The sequence below is a fragment of the Geotrypetes seraphini genome, chromosome 3, assembly GCF_902459505.1.
Source record: "Geotrypetes seraphini chromosome 3, aGeoSer1.1, whole genome shotgun sequence".
NCBI lineage: Eukaryota > Metazoa > Chordata > Amphibia > Gymnophiona > Dermophiidae > Geotrypetes > Geotrypetes seraphini.
In genome coordinates, this window is record NC_047086.1 from 371,694,201 (window position 1) to 371,706,919 (window position 12,719).

Genomic DNA, 12,719 nt, shown 5'->3' on the forward strand with positions numbered 1-12,719 from the left:
GGGGAGGGGATTTCTGTTATTTAAACTGCTGAGCATGTTTATACTTTGTTTGTTTCTTGATTGTTGTTTTGCTGAGCTCAATAAAATATATTTGAACATAAATAATAAACTATAAACTGTTACAGCACCCTGGCCTATGCCCCGCCTCCCGGCCAGTTGCCTCCTCCCTCCTCGAATGCTACTGCCCTGTCCCGGCAGGATTTGGCTTCATAGGACAGCTGCTGGGAGAAGGGAGGGCCAGTATCAGTCAAGCAGTAGCCTCAGAGGAGGGAAGAGGGAAGTACTGCACTTCCCTCCTCTGATGCTGGCCCCTCCCCCTTTGTGGCAGATGGCCTATGAAGCCACACCTTGCCAGGTCTGGGCAGCAGTGTCAGAAGAAGAAAGAGGAGGAGGAGGGAAGTGTTAGTGGGCTGGTGATATAACCTCACCTGGTTCACAGGTTAAGCTGAAACTGCGCGCATCATTTTAAAGAATGTGCCTATCATGTTGTGCGTGTAACTTCTAATTAATGTCAGTTATGAGGTGTTAATTGCCTATCATCGGTGTCTTGTCAAAACAATTCACTAAGCAAAACCGATTGTGTACCAATTGGTTTGCGACCTGATTTTACTCTGGCCCGATTCACTTACCTCTGTGCCGATCCGATTCCGATCCGTGCATGCAAATGAGGGGAACGGCATGCAAAGTAGGCAGGGACGCGATTCACTAAAGAACTCTTGGAAACCGACTGGGCTGGCCGATCAACACAAGAAGCGACTGCTGGGGACCAGTCGCAAATGGCCTTTCCGACTATCCTCGGCCTGAAATCACAGCCCTGCAGCCCATCTCTGCTGCTCTGTTCTCTACCCCTTCCAGCCGAGTCTTGCTCTTCACGTTTTCTTTATTTTTGATATACCGTTTATTAGGCCCCCGACTCTCCCACTCTCTGCTGCCCTTCCCCGCAGTGCGAGCCTGTGGTTTTAAAGCAGGGCTGCGCTGCGGGGAAGGGCGGCAGAGAGCAGGAAAGTCAATAATTGCCTGCTTTTAAAAGTCCCCTGCTATAAAGAAAACGTGTTAGCTTTGACTCTTCATGGTAGGGATTTGCTGGGCAGTGAACTTGTGTCGGCGAAGGGGAAGAGGCTGCTGCCGCTCCGGAGATCGCCCTTCCCTGGGAGTGCAGGAGAATCGAGACCAGTAAAAAAAAAAAACAACAACTACGCAAAAACGGACGCCAAATGCATGCGCAGACCATCTCAACCCTGTCCTGGGGACCCCCCCAGCCAGTCGGGTTTTCATGATATCCCTAATGAATATGCATGAGAGAGATTTGCATATAATAGAAGTGACAGGTAAGCAAATCTCTCTCATGCATATTCATTAGGGATATCATGAAAACCCGACTGGCTGGGGGGGTCCCCAGGACAGGGTTGAGAACCACTGATCTACAGGGAAAGCAGATGGTCTGGACATGCGTCAGGATTGCACACTAGCGATCCGTACGGTCGGAGGGGAGCGTTCCTCTGATCGCCCTCATTTTAATGTTTTTATTTCGTGAATTGCACGGATCGGCCACGGATTGGGCACAGAGAGTGAGGTTAGTGAATCTAGACCCACGTTGAGCGTGCAAATTGATTGTGTGCACTTTTGGTGCTATATACAGAATTGGGGAGTGAGTGCATACATTTTTCCTCAAAATTTCACTAAACTTAAATTTAGGAGCATAAAAAAAGTGGGTGATAACAGGACGGAGAGAAGGAGTTAGGACATCATTAGGCTCATAAATCTAGGCAAACAAATGGCAGGTTTACATTTATGAAAATATAACTGGGAACAAGACTTCTCAATATGTAAATCAAATAGTAAGGCTTAGATATAGATGTTGAGAATATAAAGTAATACAATTTTTTCACATACACTCAGATTTGTGTAATCCGACCAAGAGCCGTAGCTCCTATAGTCGAACCCACCGTCCCATCACTGTGTATGACTTTGATGTGAGAAATAGTAAGTGAGGCTACATGTTCTATTGATTAGAAGAGACCATTTCAACTTATGAACACAAGTTGTTGTCCGATTCACATAGCAACTATTTCTCTGGCATTCGAAGTTTTGTATTTCTCCTTTGGGTTCCTTGAAACAGACTCTCGAAACATGGTCCATGTCGGGACCTGCTAACACATCTTAAAGTTAAGTGGAGTGGTTTTTCCTCTCATTGCCATTGAGAACAAAGTTATTAATCAATAGAGCAGGTAGCCTCACTTACTATCTCTCACATTAAAGTCATACACGGTGATGGGACGGTGGGTTCGACTATAGGAGCTACGGCTCTTGGTCGGATTACACAAATCTGAGTGTATGTGGAAAAATTGTATTACTTTATATTCTCAACATCTATATCTAAGCCTTACTATTTGATTTACATATTGAGAAGTCTTGTTCCCAGTTATATTTTCGTCATTGATTTTGACCTCTCACCTCTGTATATTTTGGAGAGCATTTTCCTCACTTCCTATTATTTTTGACTTAGGTTTACATTTATGAGCATAACTTTTGAAGCTCCTAAATTAAAACTAATTTTCAGCTGAAAATAGGACACAAATTTAGGAGCCTAGTAATTGCTAAATATTAGGCCCTATAATCCTGGAAGAAAGTGGAGAAACAGAAACGTATTTCCCTAAAAAGTGTACAAAACTTTTAACGATATCATAGATGTGCATTTCCCAGAACTGACAGAAAAAGCCCTGTTACATCCTGTTGTATCCTACCAGCTGTCAAGAAATGTGAGCTGCCCAAGGGACTAAGACTGGGCCCAACACTAGAACATCTGTCCACTGTATCTTTTTTCCCCTTTGGTGGCACATGCCTCATTGCCAGATCTCTAAAGTTGTCCGACTGGAAATTCTGAGAAGGGAGAGGCGACCTGCTCTTACAAAGGAGAGAAAAGAACAGAACTAGAATTTGATATGAAAGAAAATACAAGAGGCTGAGTCAGAAGACTGGCAAACATTTTTGTTTTCAACTTACTAAACCGTTTCACTGGCTGCCTGCCTATGGAGGAGGGTAAAGTCCTCCTAAGCCTGTGTGCGGCTCCGGGGAGGGGATGCTGTTCCAACTCTTTCCACCAGGGGGCAGAGACAGCTCTGCCCTGGGACTTTCCTCCTACTCCCAGCCTGGGTCACAGCTTGCAGGGCACAAACAGGGACAGGCGGCCCCCGATCCAGCTCCGGCACAGGCATGTGGCAGCAGATCGTGGAGAACGTGAGGTGAGGGGAGATCTGCCCACTGCCCCGGGTGTAAACACTAGCTGCAAAACCCCGAGGAGCCGCAGCAAGAGGGGATCCAGCCAGGGACAGAGCCCAGGGGCTAGACATGCACTGGCAGCCCTCACCAGAGAAGGGAGACCGCCTCCCCCCCCTCCCAATTTCTGGAGATAGACCTATTATGCGGATCTCCAGGGACAAGTGTATGTATGTATGCTTTGCAGTTAAAGGTGTGTGTGGAGGGTTACTTAAAGGTAAAAGACGGATCTGAGGGATTCTGTCCTTACCAGTCTCAGATGTGTTACTATTTGTAGCTGTTACAGTCATAGAGAGCAATTAGTGTCCAATAACTTGGCCTCTTTTGTGTGTAGTTCTTACAGGGGGGTTGGGTTCGGGAGAAAGAAAATAGAGTTCTAGGATGTGTGTGCTTTTTTTTTTCTGGCCACCTCTGTGATAGATGTGCCAAAAGTAATGGAAAGGGATCTTCAGAGCCCAGACTGTGTCGCTGTTAGAGTTGTGTTCATAGGAGCCAACTTTCCTAAAATGACTCCTTCTGTGCTGTGGACACAGTGGAGGAGTTTGCTCAGTATTGGGAGTGCTCAAACACCCACAGGGCGGCCTGCTATGGTTGTGTTAAAAAGGAGAAGGCATTCTCAGCATTAGGGGTATTATTGTGTAAAGCTTGCTTTGTTTGTTTTCGACTCTCTAAATTACCTTCGCTGCTTAAAGGATTACTTGGCTACACATGTAAAACTGCCACTCAATTAAAATTATCTGATTCTAGTAAAGATAATTTCAGGCAATGAAAAAGGATGTCAAGATGGTGTATGTTATGGGCAGTTTTGATTAGGGATCTTCAGGGGTAGGTATATTTTCTGTGCATAGCTGTTAACAGGTGTGTCAGGGACGGAGATCAGGGATCTTCTGCAATAGGTGTGTTTGTGTGTATTTGTTACAGGGGTGGTGTAGCCACAGGTGGGCCTGGGTAGGCATAGGCCCACCCAGCAATAACAAATCTGTGATGTGGTTGGCAGAGCTCCTCAAGCCCCCACTATTTGAACACTCTCTGGCATCTCTCCCTTCCCTCCCCTGCAGACGCCGACGCTGGCTGACTGCCTTCAGGACGTGCCTCTCGCGGCAAGAGGTACATCCTGTAGGCACTCAGCCGGTGCCAGCACCTTCGCTCCGTGCGTCTTCCCTTCCTGCACCCCCCCCATTGGTGGCTCAGGGCCCGTCTGGAGGGTCTTTGCACATGTGCGGATGTCGACATGGTGATATCGTTCACGTGCGTGACATCATCGCATTGACATCTGCGTACTTCTGGATGCCTCAAACCATGGCCACTACGTTTAGTGTGCCACAGCTTGACAAAGCTTGTGAGACACTGGTTTATGTGCATAAAATCAATTTACATACATAAAGAATACATACATGTAAAACATACACAAAACAAAATGAAAAAGTGAGAATGTGCTGATGTGCAGGACACCTGCCAGATGCCCTTGCAAATGTGTTCAGACTGGTGTCGGGAAAATATAAGGCTGGGTGTGTTGGGTGTGTAGCTGTTATGGATACTATTATTGCATGATTGACAGAAGGATTTTCAGGGCTGGGTTTGCTAGGCTGGGTTTATCAGGTCTCTACTTGTTCACTCTTATGCTATTAGAGATTTGTATCTTGCCAAATCACCAATATATGGGTTCAGAACAGGTCCTAATAACAATATATCCTTATCCTTAACAACCCGTGAAATGTTTAAAAGATCTACTACCTACCTCTCTAGCTAATCAATAGTTTTCCCATTGTAACACCGTTTTTATTAATCTTTTGTAATCCGCCTTGAACCGCAAGGTAATGGCGGAATAGAAATCCCTAATGTAATGTAATGTAATGTAATATAATAAATGCATCCTTCTGACATAATAAGCCACCAGGGGAAGCAAATCATACAAATTTAGAAAAAAAAAAAAGGTTTTTTTTAAACAAAAAGCCATATAAAAAGGAATCAAATAAACTTATTTTTTTTTCAATGTTGTAACTCGCTTAGTAAAAATTAAATTAAGCGATTCATCAAATTAAAGATAAACTTGAAACTTCTTTTTATCAGTTCAATCTTTTTATTGAATTATTATAAAAAGGCAATAACAGATAACATACACAGTTCCTGAAAGTTAACAGTAAGAAATATACACATTTCAGGGCAGTTGTGGTAAATGCCAGTTCTTAAAAAAATGTTTAAATAGACTGTAAATAAATGTCAAGGGGTTTCCAACTATTACGGTTAGGAGTAGTCTGTCCATATTGTAATCTGTCTGCAGCATGCTGTTCAAACCACTTAACGAGAAGTAAAGAGTTCCACCAAAAGGTATAATTCAATAAAGACGCAGATTTCCAATTGTGGAGAATTTGTTGAATAGCAATAGATATCATTATATTGATCAATTTTAGTTCACATGTACAAAGATTAAAACACGGATGTAAAGAATGCATTATAATATCAAAGGATAAGTCTGCAGTACAATTTGAAATGGAACATATGAAAGACCATATCTGCATCCAGAAAGGTTGGATCATGGGACATGAAAAGAGCATATGTGATAGCATACCTTGGGACTTTAAACAATGCCAACATAGGTCTTCTGATAGTAATTTTGCTTTTTTCATCTTATAAGGAGTCCACACGGCAAGCCACATTAAAAATAATAGGGATTAGGACATTCTTTATCCGTGAGTTGTATGTTGAGGTCTTGTGACCACTTATTAACAATGTCAGGAGAAAGGTTAAATTGAGAGTCTCTGAGCATTTTATAGTAAAATGATATTGCTTTACCTGTAGATGTAATTAAATTACTCCATTGCCATAAACAGAAGACCTCAGAAAACTGTATATCAGCAAGAAGTGAAGTAAGAGTTGCCCACTGATTTCGTTTCGAGGATAAAGCAGGGAATTGGAGACAAAAATTTGGAAAGGATAACAATTCAGAGCCATTAAACAAATTTTTAACTTGCCATATACTATTCACTTTCCATTGTTTCCCATTTAAGCAACGTTTGTTGTGTTTTAACATAGGATTATTCCATAGAGCCATACTCTTGTGAGAAAAAATAGATTTGGTAGCGATACGGTCTAGAGTTCTCAAGGCAGATAGAGTCGCTGCAAAAAGAGTAAGGTGTTTGAGGTGTGGTGTGATGGGATGCTCATGGTGGGTAGAATATTAATAGGTATTGGATTACTCAGCGAAATTTCCAAGTTTAGCTGGGAAGGTGTAGTGGTGGAACTTTGAGAGGAATCATAGGTTATCCAAAAGGAGCCATATTTAGCTAAGGAAGCCAAATGATATTTGTAAAAAACGGGCAGGTTAATTTGGAATTTGGTAGCTTTTAATTTGGTAGCTTTTAATTTATCTAGGACAATTTTTGTTTTTTTATGTTGCCATAGAAAGGCAGCTATTTTTTTGGTCTATCCAGCGGTATATTGATGGCTTACATAGGCTAAGGAGCATGCTAAGTTTATATATGATTTGTGGTGCAAGTGTCATTTTGATTGCTGAAATATGGCTCCACCAAGTAATATATAAAGGTGACCATTTAGATAATTTTCGGTTAACTAGTTCTTTCAATTTGGTGATGTTAGTTTCCATGACTACATCAGAATCTTTATGTACATATGTACCTAAATATTTTATTGGAGAGGTGGACCAAGAGTATTGAAATGTATCGATATCCGAATGGGATGCTAGATCATTAAGAGGGAATATTACTGATTTTCACCAATTAACTTTGTATCCAGTGAGAGGAATATAGTTCGGTTAAAGGAATAAAGGCTGAAAGAGATGTTAATGAGTTCTTGAAGAACAGCATAATATCATCAGCATAAGCTACAATCTTGAGTTCTCCAGAAAAAGAAGGGATGCCTTGTATTTGATTAGATTGTCTGATGGCATATGATGAGGATTCTAAAGAGAGATTAAATAATAGTGGGGAGAGAGGACAGCCCTGGCGTGTTCCACGTTTCAAAATGATTGAGCTAGTGAGAGAATCGTTTATTAAGATTCTAGACAATGGTTGCCAGTATAAAGTATGTATCCAAGATACAAAATCTTCACCAAAATTAAACCATTTCAGAACCTGCAGTACGAACTCCCATTCAACCCTATCAAATGCTTTTTCGGCATTTATGGTGAGCCCCACTAAGGTTCTGAGACGGTCTTGGCAAAACTGCTAACATTATGTAGTATTCTGAGATTATCCCCGATGTACCTGTGTTTGATAAATCCTACTTGATCAGGTGATATTAGTAGTTCAATCACTTTATTTATTCAGTTAGCGAGGATCTTATAATCCGAGTTAAGTAAAGATATCGGCCTGTAGTTACCAACCTGGGTAGGATCCCCGTTGGGTTTAGGGAATATTACTATATTAGCTTCTGCAAAATTGCGTTGCATTTCAGGGTGTGAATATATATGGTTGAAGTAATGTAATAGATGGGGGCATAATTGGGAGGAGTAAGTTTTATAAAATTTGTTGGTAATGCCATCTGGCCCAGGAGCTTTGTTAGAAGCAAGTGTAGATATTGTTGTTAGTATTTCTTGAGCAGAGATTGGCATTTCTAATTCTTTTTTTGAGATGAGGTGGAAGTGTTGGGTGGGAGATATTGCTTAAATATTTGGATATGTCATTTATTGAAGGTCTTGATTCTGACTGAAATAGTTGAGAATAAAATTTCTCAAATTCTGAGCGGATATCAGCCGGGTCAAGCAAGGTTTGATTATGAGAATTATTAATGGAAGAGATATGAAACCTCTCCTTTCTCCCTTTTAAATAGTGCACTAATGAACATCCCATTTTATTTCCACCAATATAGTGCCCCGATTTTAAGATAAAAACATCTTTGTTAGCCAGTCGAGAAGCGAGAGAATTGTATTCATATTTCTTCTTAGTAATTTGTGTGCGGAGTACCATGTCAGTTGGATTAGATATATGTTGGGTTTCAATTTTTAAGATTTCAGACTCAAGATCTTTAAGTTGTTTATTTGATTGTTTATGTTGCCAGGCCATTAAACTTATTACTTCACCTCTCAAAGAGGCTTTATAGGATTCCCAAATTGTAGCTGGAGATAAGTGAGGATTCGAACTGATAAGGAAAAATTCCTCTGTAAAGGAGCGGAGTTTATGAACAATAATTTCATCTGTTAGTAGGACATTATTAAACCTCCAGTATGCTTAATTTGTTATACGTTGGATAGTTTAATGTATAATGAAACTGGTGCATGATCCGAAATGAGGATGGAGTGATTAGTAGCGTGGAGAATGGAGGAGGATAAGTGTGAAGAAATTAAGTGTTATGGCATAAGTATTAAGTGAGGCTGAGAAGTGGGTATATTCATGGTCTGTTGGTTTTATGGTTCGCCAGGGATCAATTAAATTGTAGTTTGTCATAAGAGTTTTGATTTCCTCCAAGGTCTTAGATTTGGATATTCTACAAATTGAAGTTCTATCTAAAATTAGATCTAATGGCTGGTTATGATCTCCACCTAATATGATTGGGATATTTGAATAATTTATTAGAGCATTCTGTAAGACACGATAAAATTGAGGGGTATCAGATACCGGAGCATAAACATTCAGTAGTATAAAAGGCTTTTTGTGAATTGTTATATGCAGTAAACACCATCTCCCTTCCAAATCAGTTTCCTGTGAGAGTTTAAAATATATGGAAATGCCATTCTTTTTCTTTTGAGCTGGGGAATAGTGTGCAGTAGCATATCCCTTAATTATAGCTTTCGCACTATCAGATTGAGAGAGATGTGTCTCCTGAAATATAATAATATCAGGTTTCAAAGAACGTAAATAATTGGTCACTTTTTTGCATTTGATACAGTGGTTAAGACCATTAACATTAAAGGAAAGAATATGAAGACTAGTCATATGAAATAAATGGCAATACAATTTCAATAAACATTATAGTAAGCATTCGGACAAAAGGAAAAGGAACAGATAGTACCTGATATGTGGGATAAGAAAGCCACTGAAACTTTCTGAACTGACAGTAAAACCAAAATGTCATCTCTATAAAAGGCAAACAGTGCCAGAGAGATGACATTTTAATCAAAAAGAAAAATCTGGGTGGGTTTGAAATCTTCATAGGCAAACCACCGCGCCAGCTGGCGCCCCCATAGACTGGCAGAGGTAAAATGGAACAAAAATTCTGGGTGCCCTACACAGCTGTGGAGTGAAAATGCACATTAATAAACAAAGTTATATTATTGCATTTTGATTGATTCAATATATTGTTGAAGTTCTGCTGGCTCAAGGTACGTGACAGTTTTGTTGTGTGTAACTAGCATTTTAGCCGGATACAAAAGACCAAATCTGGCACCAATGTCTTTCAGATCCTGTCGCTGTTGTAAAAATAATTTCCTGCAGGCAGCCGTTGATTTAGCGAGATCGGGGACAAGAAGGATTTTCTTGCCCTGGTAAAGTAGATGTTTCTTTTCATTCCCTGCAGTAAGGTGCTATAGCACATGCTGGTATCTCAATTCTTTGGCTACTATAGGCCTAGGCGTTTTCTAATGTGAGGCGAGTCTTGAGGGGACCCGGTGTGCTCTTTCCAGCTCCAGTAGATTATCAAATTTAAGGCCCAGTAATGTAGGCAGTAGATCAGTGAGAAAAGCGATGGTGTTAGATCCTTTAGCAGTTTCAGGCATCCCCAATATTCTTATGTTGTTACGCTGACTTCTCTTAGAGAGATCTTCCAAGTCAGTTTCCAGTGTGGCAATATCCCGCTAATGTTTAGGGATAAGGAAGACATTTTGAGCATGTGCCGCTTTAAAGCTTTCGAGTTCATCGAGTCAGTGTCTGGCATCAGTGAATTGTGCATTTAAGGCTTCAATTTCTGTACGGATTAATTGAGATTCCTCCACTTGTTGTGTCATTATATTTTTAAAAGCTCACATCTCCGCTATGAAAAGATCCAGCTGGGAATCGATAGTTTTCAGCGATTGTTTTTCAGGCAACGGCGCCTCATGCTTAGGCCGCTTTCTACTGGGTGATGTGGAAGTAGATGGTTCTCCCTTGCTATTCTTAGAGAGCGACATATTTAGATGGTAAGGTACCTCAAAGTTTATGCAGGGTGTTTTTATTGCTGTGTTAAGGCGTTGGGTATAGATTCAGTCTGCCGTCTTGGAGAGCACTCAGTCAGCACGTCTGGTCGCCATGATCGTCAAGCCACGCCCTTCAGAATCAAATAAACTTCTAAAGGTAATGAATTCCAAGCCTCAATCGTTTGATAGCAAATAGATTTTTCATATACAGATTTTAATTTAATTCCTCTCATTGATGGAAAAGATAGTAATAAATGGGCCTGATTAACATAACATAATATCTTATAGACAGCTAACTCCTTGAGGTTCTAAGCGGTTCACAGAGAAGGAATAACTCCTGGAATTACAATCTAATGAACATAAACAAAACATACCCCCTCTTCTACAAAACTGCAATAGTTTCTAGCGCAGAGAGCCGCGCTGAATGGTCTGCACTGCTCCCGATGCTCAATAAGTTCCTATGAGCGTCGGGAGCAGCACAGGCCATTCGAAGTTTCGTAGAAGAGGAGGAAAGTTTAACAAATGTTAATGTAAAAGTTACAAATAATTAACAATACTATACTAAACCTAATGTATTGTTAGGGTAGGACCATTATTTTACAATAAAAGCTTATGAAACAAATCAGACTTAATTTTAATTTCATATAAGAATAAGGCACCAAAAAAAGAAAAATAATTCCTCTCGGTTTTGCCACCTGAAATCCCAAGGAACAATCTAATCTAATCTAATCCTTAGGTTTGCATACCGTATCATCTCCACGTTTGTAGAGCTCGACGCGGTTTACAGTAGGAGAAATAGGAAGGAATTACAACAGAGGGTTAGAGGTAGAAGTGTGAAGAAAATTTAGAGGACTTGGGACTTTGTTTTAGACATCTTCTACCATTTATAGTAGGAAAACAAACTTGAATTAGTTGTCCTACTATCGCTAATACAAGATGAGAAGACTTGTCTATATAGATAAGACGGTACCATGCCTTGGAACATTTTAAAAATGAAACAAGCTAGCAAACTGACACCACCACCACCCCTTTTATAAACAGTAGCGCAGTTTTTAGCGCCAGCCACAGTGGTAACAGCTTCGACGCTTGTCGAAATTCTATGAGCATCGGAGCTGTTACCGCCATGGCCGGCACTAAAAACCGTACTACTATTTTCTAAAAGGGGGGGAGGGAGGTGAATTAGGGTCTCTATAGGAAACCAGTGACATATTATTTATTAATTGAGATTTATAAGCCGCTTTTTCATGAACAGATTCACCCAAAGCAGTTTACAATAGATTGAATATTAATCAGGTACTCTTAAGTATTTTCCCTATCTGTCCTGGCAGGCTATAATCTTAATTGTGGTGGCAATGGAGGGTTAAGTAACTTACCCAGAGTCACAGGGAGCAGGCTGGGATTGAACTCACAACCTCAGAGTGCTGAGGCAGCAGCTCTAAGCACTAGACCACTGTGTTTTGTATAGAAAGAAGCTCCTTCAATTGAGAACTAGAGCGGCTCAAGTAAATTGCATTGCAGTAGTCTATCTGGATGAGAATTAGAGCCTGCACTAATGCAACTCTTGATGAAGCCACCCAGCAACTGAAATAAATAGGGAAAATGTTCTGGCACCTCTCCAAGCAGTTTTAAAGACCAAACATAACTTAAACACCAGGAACCAGTGAATGTTCACCAACAGAGGTGTAACATTGTCATATCTAGACTTGTATTTTCAGCACTGTTGATTCTACAGACACACACACACACACACCTCCTTCCACGTGGACACATCCAGTTAGTACTAAAAAGCCAGACAAAATTCCCTTTTATTTCTGGGTAGTTTACTGCTGTATAAATATATATGGAAGTGTCGGTGATTACTCTGCTATTCCTCGGCTGATGCTACCAACCATAATTCTTTCAGTTCACCTCATTCCTGTACTGCAACATCCCTTGATACTCCAGAACAAAGGATCTCCTCCCCCCTTACATACATACATAACTCTGTCAAAGTACTGATACCCCCCAACCCCACACACAGTTCTGCAAATGTGTCTCATTCCTACCTGCAGCATCCTCTTCTATGTCTTTCCAAAGAACCCCCTGAGTAAGCACTGGTTATGCTGGTTTGTGTTATAAGCTTAATCTTTGGGCTTAATCTGAAGGTAGTTCTTGGTTTAGAGAGGAGTTCAGGTCTGCTTAGAAGTCAGAGTTTAGAAGTCTGCTCATGTTTCTGGCTTTGTAGGTCCCCAGGACCCCGGTTATACACTTTGGAGATAAGTGTTTGAACATTATAACTTTAAAGAAAACACTAAGTGATTAGGCAGTGGGTCCTTTTCTAGGGTTTTATCTGGGAAGGCTACACACTTCTGAGCAGTTGTAAGATTGAAAATTTGCC

General features: G+C 40.7%; 2 protein-coding genes across 5 annotated transcripts in view; one reads left to right on the top strand and one right to left on the bottom strand.

Annotated features, from left to right (window-relative positions):
* The window catches only part of LOC117358060 (zinc finger protein 665-like), a 56,892-nt gene extending 53,637 nt beyond the window's left edge, over positions 1–3,255 (bottom strand). Inside the window, exon 1 of one of the 2 annotated variants that reach the window (XM_033939496.1) lies at positions 3,004–3,255. The gene's annotated coding sequence lies outside the window, so the exon portion shown is untranslated. Of the gene's footprint in view, positions 1–2,744; positions 2,793–3,003 lie in introns of those variants that run through there. The other variant, XM_033939497.1, reaches the window with a different exon arrangement.
* Positions 1–12,719, top strand: part of LOC117358061 (epoxide hydrolase 1-like) — a 59,961-nt gene that overhangs the window by 12,491 nt on the left and 34,751 nt on the right. Inside the window, exon 1 of one of the 3 annotated variants that reach the window (XM_033939500.1) lies at positions 3,089–3,242. The exons of 1 other annotated variant lie outside the window; for it this stretch is intronic. In XM_033939500.1, coding sequence (XP_033795391.1) covers positions 3,214–3,242 — 29 coding nt within the window. In that variant the 5' untranslated portion in view covers positions 3,089–3,213. Of the gene's footprint in view, positions 1–3,088; positions 3,243–3,316; positions 3,447–12,719 lie in introns of those variants that run through there. One more of the 3 variants, XM_033939498.1, reaches the window with a different exon arrangement.